Below are 14792 nucleotides of genomic sequence, written 5' to 3' on the forward strand. Positions count from 1 at the left end.
TGAACTTGATTTGTATATTTTACTTAAATAATCACGAATTGATTTTTTGGTCATTTCTTAAAACTGCACAGACTTTAAACTACATTAATAAATTCTACTTTCTTCCTGGGTGAATACCTTTTCTGAAAATAAACATATCATTTGACATTTTAAAATTACTTTTTGTTTCTGAATGCATGCTTAAATAGATCACATGAGCACAGTCCTTGAAATTACACTGAAAGTGGACCAAATTAAGACTCCAACAGTACTGATTTCCCCTTGATGTAATTTAAAATGTGTAAACTGCCACTCAAAATAGAAGTGCAATACCTGACATTTAATCATTTGGCAGTGTTTATAGGCATAGGTGAATTACTGCACTGTTATTTGAACTGGAGCATCTCATATATATGTAACAGATTTTGTATAATACAAAACTTTACAGCAAGCTATTTGAATGTTTATTAAAAAATTCTCAAAATGACATGGAAACACGTTTACTGTACAAATAAAAGCACTTAGATGTTAAGAGTGGTACATTATTCAATAATTTACATCATTACAAGAAAACTGGGTGTGAGTTAAACAGCACAAACTATGATGCTATATTCAGATTCCAGTCATTGTTCAACATCAGACTATTTAATTTTTACTTTAGTAACGGATGTCTGTTTACATCAGTTATCTTGAGAGCATCAAAAAGTGAATCGTATTTCAGTACACAAAACCAAATGAAATATTCTCAATGGCTAATGTTTGATAAGATTACCTATTTAATGGAAAGTGTAAAAGAACTGGCTGACAAGTAAACTGGCCTGGCATGGAAAATCAGTTTCGCTGGAGAAAAGGGTTCTGTGTCAAAAAAGTTTTGGAAAAAAACTAGGTAAATAAAAGCAAACAGGATTTTATATACCTTAGGCTTTATCAAGCTCCCTGAAAAGGGTGAAAATTTCCTAAATATGTTTGATCATTGAACCTCCTTCACAGATCTATGACCAAAATTCATAGGAACACCTTTGGAAGAGGAGTCAGAGAATGGTATAGAGAGTTCTAATACAAAGTGCCACCTGGCAGAAACCTGTATGAGGAATACCACACGTCATTTTTAAAGTTTTGCCTCAACCACTAGCCTCCAAGTAAGAAAAACTATAACAGAGGTCAGAACAGTACAGTGATTGGATTACCTGTAAGCTGGATGTTAAGATCCCAGGCTGCTGAGTCATATTATCACCCTTATTCAACATGAATGATATGAGTGTGTTTACATTAGTTTTTTCCAACAAGACTTCTAATTCGAATCCTCTATTTTTTTTTTTTTAATGGCTCAGTTAACACCCTCTCACATTATCAAATATATGTTCGTGGAAAAAAACTTAACAGCCAGAGGACAAAGTATATGGATTATTTCATCACACATTTTTATACTGCTGACCAAATCAATCTAACAGCTAATTATATAAAGTTATAATGTCAAAATGACTCTCCGATACTTCCTTTCCAGGACTGTTAAAAGTAAAAGTTGATTTAAAATTCTGTGAGTTTGTAAAAAGTTTTCTTCCAAGACACTGCTACTCGCTTTCCAGCCTTTAAGAAACAGAATTTTATAAAAAGCATAATTAATTTGGTCACCAGCCACACTTAAAATCATGTCAATTTGTACTCACATTTTAAGCTGGAAGACCTTCAGTTAAAGTGTAAGAAAAATACATGCTTTTTTAATTCACTAAGAAAGACTTAGAATGTTTGCCAGGAAAGCAGCTGGACAATGGTTGACACCAGGATCTTAAATGCTAAGGATATGATGACCACTCTGCAGCTTTCCACAATAATGCCACAGAAACAGGTCGTGGTGCCTACTGTGGTCAGTACCCCCCACATTACAGACCACAACAACTTACCAGTTTATGAATGCTAATGATAAACCCGCAGCCAAAGTTGAGAAAGTCAAACTTACAATTTCTGAACATTTAAACGAAGTGGTAGATTACTTGATTTTTTAATTTTGTAAAGAGTTGGCATTATATATATAAAACAATTTAGCTTCATGGAATACATTGAAATGTTGACATTTTGTTAAAAATACATATCATATCCAGAAAGTCTAGATTTAAAAGGAAGATGCCATTTTAGGCTATGTTGTCACTAACAAAAAAAGTGCAGCCATAAAAGGTATGTTTACTAAGAATTTTTTTTCCACAGAAGACAAAGAAGCATACTGGAAAAAAAAAAATGCACTGATAAAAACAAAGAAAAAAAAATGCCTCCTGTAGCCTTATTTCTATAGGTTAATTTATGGTGCACTTAAGGTAGGAACTTTCTCTCTTCATAGACAAAGACTAGTGAGTTTCTGTTCTTGAGTTACATGATCAAGGAATAAACTCTTCTACAAAAATGGCACAAAATCCAGGCTTCTCCTTCTATTCACCTACATAACAAATGACTACAAACAAAATTTCAAAGTATAATTTGTAACCTTCTGGTAAGTATACATTAACTTTATCTAAACTTTAATTATTTGGCTTCTTATATACTCTCTTGTAAGTACATTCTTCTGGGTTAACAATGTTAAAAATTAAGGTTAAAAGGTATTTATATCAATTCATCATATACCAATATTTTACAATATTATACATATATCTGTTAAGTGATAACTTTTCTAAAAGCAATTAATATTCCAAATACAAAAACATTATACATATGTCTGTTAAGTGATAACTTTTCTAAAAGCAATTAATATTCCAAATACAAAAACATTTCTTTTATTGCTTTGAACTGTGCACTAAAGTAAAAACACATAGAAAGGGAACAGATTAAATAGGTAGAAACACAGAAAAGCCCCAAAGCTTCAAATTCAAAGTAGTCCAGTTCATTTCTTCCAAGTAAAAAAAATTCACAGTATTTCTTCAGCTTTCAAATTCTAGACATTCAAATTGCCATAGTACCCTGCAAAAACTAATATATAAGCAAAATCATCAGCTGGTAACAATAAAATGGTTTTTGGTTTTGACTAATTATACTCCGTAAAAGCATTTTCACAAGAGGGGAAGTCTTAAATGCTTCCAAGGCTTGTAATGTAAACCGGGATACACCAGTAGGGAAATGCTGACCCTATAACTTCCCTATTACAAGAACAAAACAAAAACCCTGAAACATTGATGTACATGTGAAATATAATTTTCCTATAGTTTCAATTTTAAAAAATGGGAGGATGCTAATTGCAACCACTTGAAATGAGAAATGAACAGTCATTATCTGTCATACATAAATATTTCCTCTTTCTTAGTATCATACAAAAGTAAACTACTCTTTTTAAAAATAATGGTAATTTTGCCCTTAAAAATGATTTGAAAGATGGGACGCCTCGGTGGCTCAGTGGTTAGGCATCTGTCTCTGGCTCAGGTCATGTATGATTCAAGGCTCCTGGGATTGAGTCCCACATGGGTTTCCTTGCTCAGTGGGGAGCCTGCTTCTCCCTCTGCCTCTGTATGCCGCTCCCCCTGCTTATCCCCTCTCTCTGACAAATAAATAAAATCTTAAAAAAAAATGATTTACCAAAAACATGTCATAAAATTTAGAAGTATCTTTATGTTTAATATAAAGTCAAGTTGGTATTTATAAAAATACTGAATCATATTTGCATTTAGCTGAAAAATACAGAAAAAGAATATGGTCTATAAAACATCTTATTCCCAGTACTGATACCAGGATTCACTTAAATTTTTTAACAACTGAACACGTCTAGAACATAATGTAAATATCAGAATACTCACATCATCATATATGAAATTCACAACTCCTTGTTGTAAGTGGTCTCTTCTCCTAAAGAAATCTTCAAACATACAAAAATATTAAAATTTTAAATATATAGTTTCAAATACTTGGTGTCCCTAAGCACAAAAAATGACTAATTTCATACTTAATTGAAAGGTTTTTTAAGTTTTTATTTAAATTACAGTTAGTTAACATATAATGCAATATTAGTTTTGGGCGTACAGTATCATGACTTAACAACTCTGTATCACAACGTGCTCATCATGACAAGTGCATTCCTTAATACTCATCACCTATATCCCCCATCCCTCCAACCCATCTCCCCTCCGGTAACTATCAGTTTGTTCTCTATACTTAAAAAAGTCTGTTTCTTGCTTTGTCTCTTTCTTTCCCTCTTTTTCCCTTTGCACATTTGTTTCGTTTCTTAAATTTCACATGAGTGAAATGATGCGGCATTTGTCTTTCTCTATCGTACTTCACTTAGTTTAATACTCTCTAGCTCTATCCTTGTCTTTGCAAATGGTAAGACTTCATTCTTTTTCATGGCTAAGTAATATTCCATTGTATATATACAGCATCTTCTTTATCCATTCATCAATCGATGGATACTTCGGCTGTTTCCATAATTTGGCCATTATAGATAATGCTGTTATAAACATTGGGGTGCATATATCCCTTTGAGTTAGTATTTTTGTACTTGGCTAAATACCTAGCAGTGTAATTGCTGGATTAGAGGCTAGTTCTATTTTTAACTTTTTGAGGAAGCTTTATACTGTTTTCCACAGTGGCTGTACCAGTTTGCATTCCCACCAACAGGTTAAGAGGGCTCCCCTTTCTCCACATCTTCACCAACTCCTGTTGTTCCTTGTGTTGTTGATTTTAGCCATTCTGACAGGTGTGAGGTGATTATCATATTGTAGTTTTGATTATCATATTGTAGTATTTCCCTGATGATCAGTGATGTTGGGCATCTTTTCATGTGTCTGTTCCAACTCTGTGAAAAATATTGTTGGTATTTTGATACTGATTGCATTTAATGTATAGACTATGCTTTGCATAGACATTTTAACAGTATCTGGTCTTTCAGTCCATGAGCATGGAATGTTTTTCCATTTCTTTCCAATTTCTTTCATCAGTGTTGTACAGTTTTTAGAGTACAGGTGTTTTACGTCTTTGGTTAGGTTTAGTCCTAGGTATCTTACTAGTTTTGGTGCAATTATAAATGGGACTGATTCCTTAATTTCTCTTTCTGCTACTTCATCTGAGGTATATAGAAATGCAACTGATTTCTGTACATTGATTTCTGTATCCTATGACCTCACTGAATTTGTGTATCAGTTCTAGCAATTTTTTGGTGGAATCTTTCGGGTTTTCTATATAAAGTATCATGTCATCTCCAAATAGTGAATGTTTGACTTTTTCTTGCCGATTTGGTAGCCTTCTATTACTTTTTGTTGTCTGACTGCTTGCTAGAACTTCCAGTACTGTGTTAAATAACAGTGGTGAGAATAGACAGCCCTGTCTTGTTTCTGACCAGAAAGGAAAAACTCTGTTTTCCCTCATTTTGAAGATGGTATTAACTGTGGGTTTTTCATACATGGCCTTTATCATATTGAGGTATGATCCCTCTAACCTACTTTGTTGAGGTTTTCTGTTTTTGCTTTTGTTTTTTACCATAGGATGTTGTATTTTGTCAAATGTTTTTTCTGCATCTTTTGAAATGATCATATGGTTCTTATCCTTTCTTTTATTAATGTGGTGCATCACGATGATTGATTTGCAAATAATGAACCACCCTTGCAATCCAGGAATAAATCTTAATTGATCATAGTGAATGATTCTTTTAATGTGCTACTGGATAAAATTTGCTAATATTTTACTGAGAATTTTTGTGTCCATGTTTATTAGAGATATTGCCTGTAGTTTTTGTTTGTTTTGTTTTTTTAGGGAAGTCTTTATCTGGTTTTGGTATTAGGGTATTGCTGATCTCATAAAATAAGTTTGGAAGTTTTCTTTCCTTTTCTATTTTTTGGAATAGTTTGAGAAGAATAGGTAACTCTTCTTTAAAGTTTGGTGGAATTCGCCTATGAAGCCACTGGACCCTAGACTTTTGTTGGTTGGCACTTTTTTTGATTACAGATTTAATTTCTTTGCTGGCTATTAGTCTATTCAAGTTTTCTATTTCTTCCTGTTTCAATTTTAGTAGCTTATATGTGTCCAGGAATTTGTCCATTTCTTCCAGGTTGTCTAATTTGCTGACATAGTTTTTCATAACATTCTCTTATAATTGTATTTTTGTGGTGTTGGTTGTTATTTCTCCTCTCTCATTTGTGATTTTATTTATTTGGGTCCTTTCTCTTTTCTTTTTGGTAAGTCTGGCTAGAGAATTATCCATTTTATTAATTTTTTCAAAGAATGAACTCCTGATTTCCTTGATCTGTTCTACTGATGTTTTAGTCTCTCTATCATTTATTTCTGCTCTAATCTTTATTACTTCCTTCCTTCTCCTGGCTTTGATTTTCTTTTGTTTTTGTTTCTTTCCTAGCTCCTTTAGGTGTAAAATTAGGTTGTTTATTTGAGATTTTTCTTACTTCCTGAGGTAGGCTGGTTTTGCCATATACTTTCCGTTTAGGACCACCCTGCTGCATCACAAAGATTTTGGACCACTGTGTTTACAACATTTTCATTTCTGTCCCTGTGTTTTTTTTATTTCTTGATTTCCTGATTTACCCATTCATTGTTTAGTACTATGTTATTTAACTTCCATGTCGTTATGGTCTTTCCAAATTTTGTATTGTGGTTGACTTCTAGTTTCACAGTGTTGTGGTCAGAAAAGATGCATGGTAAGATTTCAATCTTTTGGTACTTTTTGAGGCCTGATTTGTGACCTAATATGTGATCTATTCTGGAGAATGTTCCATAGGCACCTGAATGCATACTATGCTGTTTTAGGATGCAATGTTCTGAACCTATGTTAGGTCATCTGGTCCAGTATGTCATTCAAAGACGTCGTTTCCTTGTTTATTTTCTTTTTAGATGAGCTGTCCATTAATGTAAGTGGGGTGTTAAAGTCGCCTGCTATTACTGTATCATTATCAATTAGTTCCTTTATGTTTGTTATTATTTTATATATTTGGGTACTCTCATGTTGGACGCATAAATATTTAGAATTGACAGATCTTCTTATTGGATTGTCCCTTTTATCATGATATAGTGCCCTTCTTCATCTCTTGCTACGGTCTTTGTTTTGAAGTCTAGTTTGCCTGACAGAAGTATTGCTACTCTGCCTTTCTTCTGACATCCATTTGTGTGGTATTTCTCCATCCCCTTACTTTTAATCTGCAGGTGTCTCTTATAAGCAGCATATAGATGGGTCTTATTTTTTTTATCCATTCTGATACCCTTTGTCTTTTGACTGGAGCATTTAGTCCATTTACATTCAAAATAATTATTGATAGATATAAATTTAGTGCCACTTTATTACTTGTTTTGTCACTGTTTCTTGAGATTTTCTCTGATCTTCCTTTTCACTTTTGGTCTCTCCATTGCACTCAAAGAGTACCCTTTAATATCCCTGCAGGGCTGGTTTAGTGGTCATGAACTCCTTCAGTTTTTGTTTGTCTGGGGAACTTCTTCTATTCTGAATGACAGCCTTACTGGATATAGTATTCTTGGCTACAGAACTTCCCTATTCAGTACATTGAAAAAATCATGCTCCTTTCTGGCCTACCAAGTTTCTGCTGAGAAATATCCAGCTAACCTTTGGGTCTTCTAAGTTAAGGACTTCTTTGGTTTTGCTGCTTTTAAGATTTTTTTATTTATCATTTACATTTTTACAAATTTAATTACACTATGTCTTGGTGTGGCCTGCTTTTGTTGATTTTGAAGGGAGTTCTTTGTACCTCCTGGATCTGGATGTTTGTTTCCTTCTCCAGATTAGGCAAGTTTTCAGATTTTTCCCCCCAAATAAATTTCCTGCCCCCTTTTCTCTGTCTTCTTCTAAGACTCCTGTATCACGAATGTTATTGCTTGATGGAGTCACTGAGGTCCCTAAGTCTATTCTCTTATCCTGTAATTTTTCTTTCTCTCTTTTATTCAGCTTCATTATTTTCCATTATTTTGTCTTCTAGGTCACTAATTCATTCCTCTGCTTCTTCCAGCCAGCTGCTCATTGCATCAAGCCTGTTTCCAATCTCATTTATTGCATTCTTCATCTCTGATTCTTTCTTAGCTCTTTTACCTCTGTGGTAAGGGTCTCACTGATGTCTTCTATTCTTTTCTCAAGTCCAGTGAGTACCCTTATGATTGTTGTTTTAAATTCTCCATCAAGCATGTTACCTATATCTGTTTTGCCAGGATCTCTGGCCGTGGCCTTATCCTGTTCTTTCATTTGGGATAAATTCCTCCATCTTGGCATTTTGTCCGAGTCTCTACCTTCTTCTATGTGTGAGAAAAGCCACTTGCTCCTGAAAGTAATGGCTTTATGAAGAAGAGGTCATATAGTGTCTAGGGCCTGGCACTTTATGGAATGTCTCTAGTGTGTGCAATATATGCTCTGCTCTTGTGTTTTGGGTTCTCTATCCTTCAGGCCACCGCTGTGGGCAGTGTTTGGTCCTTGGCCAGAATGTAGCAAGTTTTAACTAGGTATGCTCTGGTCTGCTTATGAAATTAGACCTAACACCACCTGCACCAGAACTGAGACCCTGCAGAACTCTAGTTGGGAGACATGGTATGGGCAGGGGCTTGTGCTGGTCTTCTGGGGGATAAGCCAACCACACTGGGACTGAGGCAAGCTTGACTGAGAAGGGCAATCCTGCCACAGTGCAGGGGTGTGAGGTTTGGTATAAACAAATTAGGGAGCCAGTGTCTGTGTTGCACTGGTTCCCGCAGATGGCTCTGTGTTTAGGCTAATGGGCAGGGGAGGGAAACGACATGAACCAGCTCCTTTGTTCCTGGAGAGGTGTCTCCAGGGACCCTGCCTTGCAGGGACATGCTCTAAGAAGAGTGAATACTTTCCTCGGTGTGCTCTAAGCATTCTTCAGATCATTCCTTCCACATTATCTGTCCCCTGGTTCTTTGCCTGCCTACTCTCCAAGAGCAGCGCAGTGCCCTCTGGGCTCTATCCTAGCCAAGCACGCTAACCTTTAAAAGTCCAGGTTTTAAGCCCCACTGATTGCAAGAACTCAAAAAATTTAGCCCCTCCCATTTTCCAAACAAAAGTCTTTGGGGAAATGTTCTTGTGTGTTCCTGGATGTTCCTTTCTCTTATCACCCTTCTCCGTGACCATGGCTTACTCCTCTCTGCACACTCGTGATCCATTTCTCCCCTAAACCACATCTCTGCTCTTCCCACCTTCTTTGATGGAACCTGTTCTCTCCCTTTTGTTGTGGAGTTTGTTCTGTCAATCTTCAGGTCAGTTTCTGAGGTATTTAGGATGATGTGATAGTTACCTAGCTGTGTTTATGGGAAGAGACAAACCTACGGTTTTCCTAATGCACTGTCAGCTTCCCTCTCTCTCTTTTCATTCCCAATTAAATCAAGTGATTTCATACCCTGGGCAACTGAGACATGAAGAAAACTTTCCAAAACTGAGCCATAACAATTTTTCACTATTCATATTACTAAATCTTTAAAACCTTAAAAGTGATTAGATTTAACGGTGAATAAAGGTGAAAAATACATATATTACAAACTTGCAGAAGAAAATGAGAGATACTATTCAGAAAAATAGCTACATAATATTGCACCCACTTTTAAATGATCAAAATACCTGTCAGTGCTCGAAGCTTCACACAGCAAGCAACATAATCATCAAAGTAGATTCGGCCATTCTTGCTGTACCGTCTGACAATAGCAGTTAGCGTTTGAGGACTCAACCTATAACCTAGAAAAAGGAATTTATACATTAAAACTTCTAAAATCAAGCACCATAAGACCACCACAACATTGCGTTTTCTTTAAAAACAATCATAAATTTTCAAAATTCAATCCAAAAAATATATTCTAAAATTTATTTATTTGACAGACAGAGATCACAAGTAAGGAGAGAGGCAGGCAGAGAGAGAGGAAGGGAAGCAGGCTCCCTGCTGAGCAGAGAGCCCCATGTGGGGCTCCATCCCAGGACCCTGAGATCATGACCTGAGCCGAAGGCAGAGGCTTTAACTCACTGAGCCACCCAGGCGCCCCCATAAAAATATATTCTAGAAACAAAATATATTCACATTGAAATTTACCAAAGGTTTTATTACTAATAAAGTAAGAAACTGGTTAAGCGGTATATAAATATCACAATTCTAGCTTTCTAATGAAGACAACACTAAGAAAACAAATAATTATTTTTTTTGTGTTTTTAAAATATATTTTGATTTTTAAATAATATCTAGAGTATTTTATAGATTTTAATGCTTCAGTATTTCAATTCTGTAATTTTATAGTTCTTTAAAGAATATCAAAGCAAAGACTGTTAGTAAATCTTTGCTACCATTCAAATTCTGTATTTCCTTTTTTAAAAAATTTTCATGGAAGTATAACTGGCATATAAAATTAGTTTCAAATGTACAATATGATGATTCCATAACTGTATATATTGCAAAATTATTACTACAATGTCTAGTTAATATTGTCAACACAAAAAACTAAATAATCCAATTAAATATGGGCAGAGGACCCAAACAGACATATTTCCAAAGAAGACAGTTGGCCAACAGACACACAAAATGATGCTCAACATCACTCAACATCAGGGAAATTCAAATCAAAACCACAATGAGATACCCCCTTACTTCTGTCAGGATGGCTAGAATCAAAAAGACAAGGACTAACAAGCATTGGTGAGGAAGTGAAGAAAAAGAAACTTCTCTGCTGTGTTGGCAGGAATGTAAACTGGTACAGCCACTATGGAAACAGTATGGAGTTCCTCAAAAAATTAAAAAATATAATTACCCTATGATTCAGTAATTCCTTTACTGGATATCTACCCAAAGAAAAGGAAGACACTAATTCAAAAAGATATATGCAATTCTATGTTTATTGCAGCACTATTTATGACAGTCAAATTATGGAAGCAACCAAAGTGTCCATCAACAGATAAATGGATAAAAAAAGATGTGATATTATATACACACACACACACACACACACACACGAAATATTACTCAGCCATAAAAAAAATGAGATCTTGCTATTTGCAACAACATGGATGTGCTTATATAGGGTATTATGATAAGGGAAATAAGTCAAAGAAAAACATGATTTCACTCATATATGGAATTGAAGAAATAAACAAAGAAAAAAAGGGACAAACAAACAAAGAAACACTCTTAAATGCAGAGAACAAACTGATGGTTGCCCGAAGGGAGATGAAAAGGTACAAACTTCTAGTTAAAAGATAATTAAGTCAGGGCATCTGGTTAAGCATCTGCCTTCAGCTCAGGTCATGATCTCAGGGTCCTGGGATCAAGTCCCACGTTGGGCTCCATGTTTGGTGGTGAGCCTGCTCCTCGCCTCTGCTGCTCCCCACCTGGCTCATGCTCTCTCTTTCTCTGTCTCTCTGTCTTTCTCTCTCTCAAATAAATGAACAAAGTTTTTAAAAAATTTTTAAATTGAAATTAAAAAAATAAAAAATAATTAAGCCAGAAATGAAAAATACAGCATGAGGAATACAATCAATAAGATCATGATATATACTATATGATGACAGATGGTAAATATACTTGTGGTAAGCACTGAGTAATGTACAGAATGGCTGCACACCTGCTATGGGTATGTATAGAAGTGTTGCACACCTGAGACTAATATAACACTGCATATTAATTATATTTCAAAAAATGTGGCAAAAATAAATAGCTAAATAACTAAATAACTAAGTATTAGAGATCTTACCAAGTTACAAAAGATAGAATATAAATGGTAAATACCAATAATTAGGGGAATACATTTTAATATACTTAACAGAGGAAATTCAGAAATTATTTTATCAACTAGCATGTATAAAAGATCATCTTTTGGAAAAATCATAGATAAAATGGTTTTGTTAAAGGTCTTCAAATTGGGCAACAGCTGGCAAAATAATATACTCCTTTATTACTTAATAAATCTTAACAATTAAGATTCATCTCATCAAAGAACAAAGATGATCTGAATATATTCTAAAGAATTTTAATATTCTTACCCATAGCAGCAATGGCTTGATTCAATTCATGATGTTCCACTGTGCCACTGTGGTCTTGATCAATAGTTATGAAGTTTTGCTTCCAAGCATTAAGAGCTGCCCAGAGTTCCTTGAATTCATTAAATCCCATTTTTCCTGTGTAATCTCTCTGATAGTTTTATTAATAAAAATAAGTTTTGATACCAAAGAGAATTTACTTGGCCCAAAACTGCAAATCGTCGACTAAAACATTGTTAGTATGCTTCTGCAAGTTCACCAAATTTAGCATATGAATAGATTGCGTAAAAATGGAAAAGTATGGAATTCAAACAGGATCTTACAAAGTATTTTTAAAGTCTCCAATTTACTATGGCCATTTATAGCCAACAATTGCTTGGTTATATTCAGAAAGCAATTATTCCATATTCTAGTATTTTCTATTTTTATTCAAGGATACATCCAACATGGCGATCATAATTCTGCAGGTTTCCAAGCTGAAGGCTATAAAACATATTTATTATTTGAATTGGAGTCTGCCCAATTTTATTTATATAAAATGATGACAATTTCTATTTTAGTAAAGAAAATGTTTAAAATTTGCCAAAAATAAACAATCCACCCCTTATCAACACACTTTAAATGTAAGGCATCCATAGTTGCAAAAAAAAAAAAAAAATTCAAAAATAAAAATCACTACAACTTCAAACTACTCACATCTAGTCAAGGGATTTGGGTACTTAGATAAGCAATGATAAAATAACTGAAAATTACTATCACGGGGGAAAGGAGAGCTTCAGTCTTCCTAACACGAATGATAAGTAGGTTTTAAGTAGAAGTCTGACATATACTGAGATCACAAAACTTGAAGGAGTTAGAGATTTGATTAAAGCTTGGGATGAAGGACTGGCCTTTGATGACATCCAAAAGGCAGATGAGGGCCAGATCATCAAAGTCCTGAATGCCATCCTTAAAGATTTAGACCAATGGAAGTCACTGAAGAATTTTAGGAAGCAGAGGGGCAATTCTAAAATTTCCATTCCAGAAACATTCACTTATATTGAACAGAGTGTAGGACAGACTATAGACTAAGGTAAGATGAGCCTAGATATAGATAAATCATTTGCTAGTTTACTGCAATCTATCAAATAAAAAAAATGAGCTTCTGATCTGAAGCAACTCTTTCCCTTGGGGGAGAATAAAGGCAGGAAGAAAAAAGTAAATATAAACTATATTAAAATCATGGCTTACTAGAAATATTAACACTTTGGGGCGCCTGGGTGTCTCAGTGGGTTAAAGCCTCTGCCTTCGGCTCAGGTCTTGATCCCAGCGTCCTAGGATTGACCCCGCATGGGGCTCTCTGCTCAGCAGGGAGCTTGCTTCCCCCTCTCTCTCTGCCTGCCTCTCTGCCTACTTGTGATCTCTGTCAAATAAATAAAATCTTTAAAAAAATTTAAAAAAAAGAAATATTAATACTTTCATATCTACAGAACCATAACTAAAGACTCACTAGGTAGAATTTAATTTTTCTAATCCTTATCACAATTGCACTGAACTCGTAAGCTAATTTACCTCAAAACTAATTATATCAGGGGCGCCTGGGTGGCCATGGGAAAATCTGAACATATGATAACAAATGGCAAACACTGAGTCTTCAAATAAGCATATCTTCAATCACAAAATAGGACTGAGTATATATGTACATAAGATGAAATATTTTTGACAAAGAATGGAGAAGAATTTTCAGGAAAGTTAATAGATTTTCACTTCCCCCAATACCCCATTAGAATGGGCAAAAAATTAAGTTTTCTAAAGTCATAAACCTTTGACTTTGGGATGAGAGAGAAAACAGAGGAAAAGAATTATGTAACTTAGAGAAGTAGTAGGATGGATGGAAGTTAACTAGCCTAGATCTGAGAAGGTGGCTTGATGAACACCCAGTAAGGAAAGCTGAAAAGAAGCCTAGTTCCAGGAGAAGACGACATTTAAGAATTGGTATTTTATGTGAAAATGGGTGTGCAGGTAGAGAGAAAAATAGAAGGACCAATTGAATATCTATGTAAGAGGAGTTAGAGCCCCAAATTCCCTCCTTGCCTCAGCTCCATGGATGCCATGTCTATTCTCACACCAGCAGAAGTCTGGGGACTTATTGTCTGGAGAATTCTTCAAACTTCAGGATACCAGGCACATATCCAAAGCCCTAACTACTAACCAATAACCAGTCCTCCTAAGCTCAAATCCTGATACTAACATTCACCCTAACATTAACCCTACCTAACACTAACTCCCTGGAGAGGTCTCTGAACTGCAGGACACCAGAAACATAACCTAACACTAGTTCTAACCCTAACCCTAATCTTAACCACTAACTGGCAACCTACAACCCCTAAACCTAACACTAACACTGATCCTGACTCCTACATTAATCCTAACCCTAGATCTGAGAAAGTGGCTTCTGAATACACGGTCAGAAAGCTGAGAAGCAGCCCATTTCTCTGTGAGAAGACCCCAAATATTTAAGAATTGGTAGTATTTCTGAAAATGGGTATGAAGGTAGAGATAAAAACAGAAAGACCAACTGAATATCTACTTAGGGAGCATTTAGAGCACCAAATCCCTTCTTTGCCTCAGATTCATAGATGTCTGCAATATCTATTGTAACCTTAGCAAAACTCTGGGAATTTATACTTTGGAGAGGTCTCTAAACTGCAGGACATTAGAGACATACCCAAAACCCTAAACCCAATCCCCCTAACACCTAACCTCAAACCCAAACCCATGCTCTAACACTAACCCTAACTCTAACCATCTGGAGAGGTCTCTGAACTGTAGAATACCAGGCACATACCCTAACCCTAACCATGACCCTAGCTCCCTCCCTAATCTTAACCCT

At 35.2% G+C, this 14792-nt stretch overlaps 1 protein-coding gene across 4 annotated transcripts in view; it reads right to left on the minus strand.

Moving 5' to 3' along the window:
• Positions 1-430: 430 nt before the first annotated feature.
• Positions 431-14792, minus strand: part of GCA (grancalcin) — a 50832-nt gene continuing 36470 nt past the window's right edge. For all 4 annotated transcript variants that reach the window (XM_080798159.1, XM_080798157.1, XM_080798158.1 and 1 more), the window contains 5 exons: positions 12360-12403; positions 11924-12071; positions 9524-9637; positions 3753-3811; positions 431-2934 (listed from right to left, as the gene is read on the minus strand). In XM_080798159.1, coding sequence (XP_080654285.1) covers positions 2908-2934; positions 3753-3811; positions 9524-9637; positions 11924-12071; positions 12360-12403 — 392 coding nt within the window. In that variant the 3' untranslated portion in view covers positions 431-2907. The remainder of the gene's footprint in view (positions 2935-3752; positions 3812-9523; positions 9638-11923; positions 12072-12359; positions 12404-14792) is intronic.

Source organism: Martes martes (genome assembly GCF_963455335.1).
Source record: "Martes martes genome assembly, chromosome: 3".
Lineage (NCBI taxonomy): Eukaryota > Metazoa > Chordata > Mammalia > Carnivora > Mustelidae > Martes > Martes martes.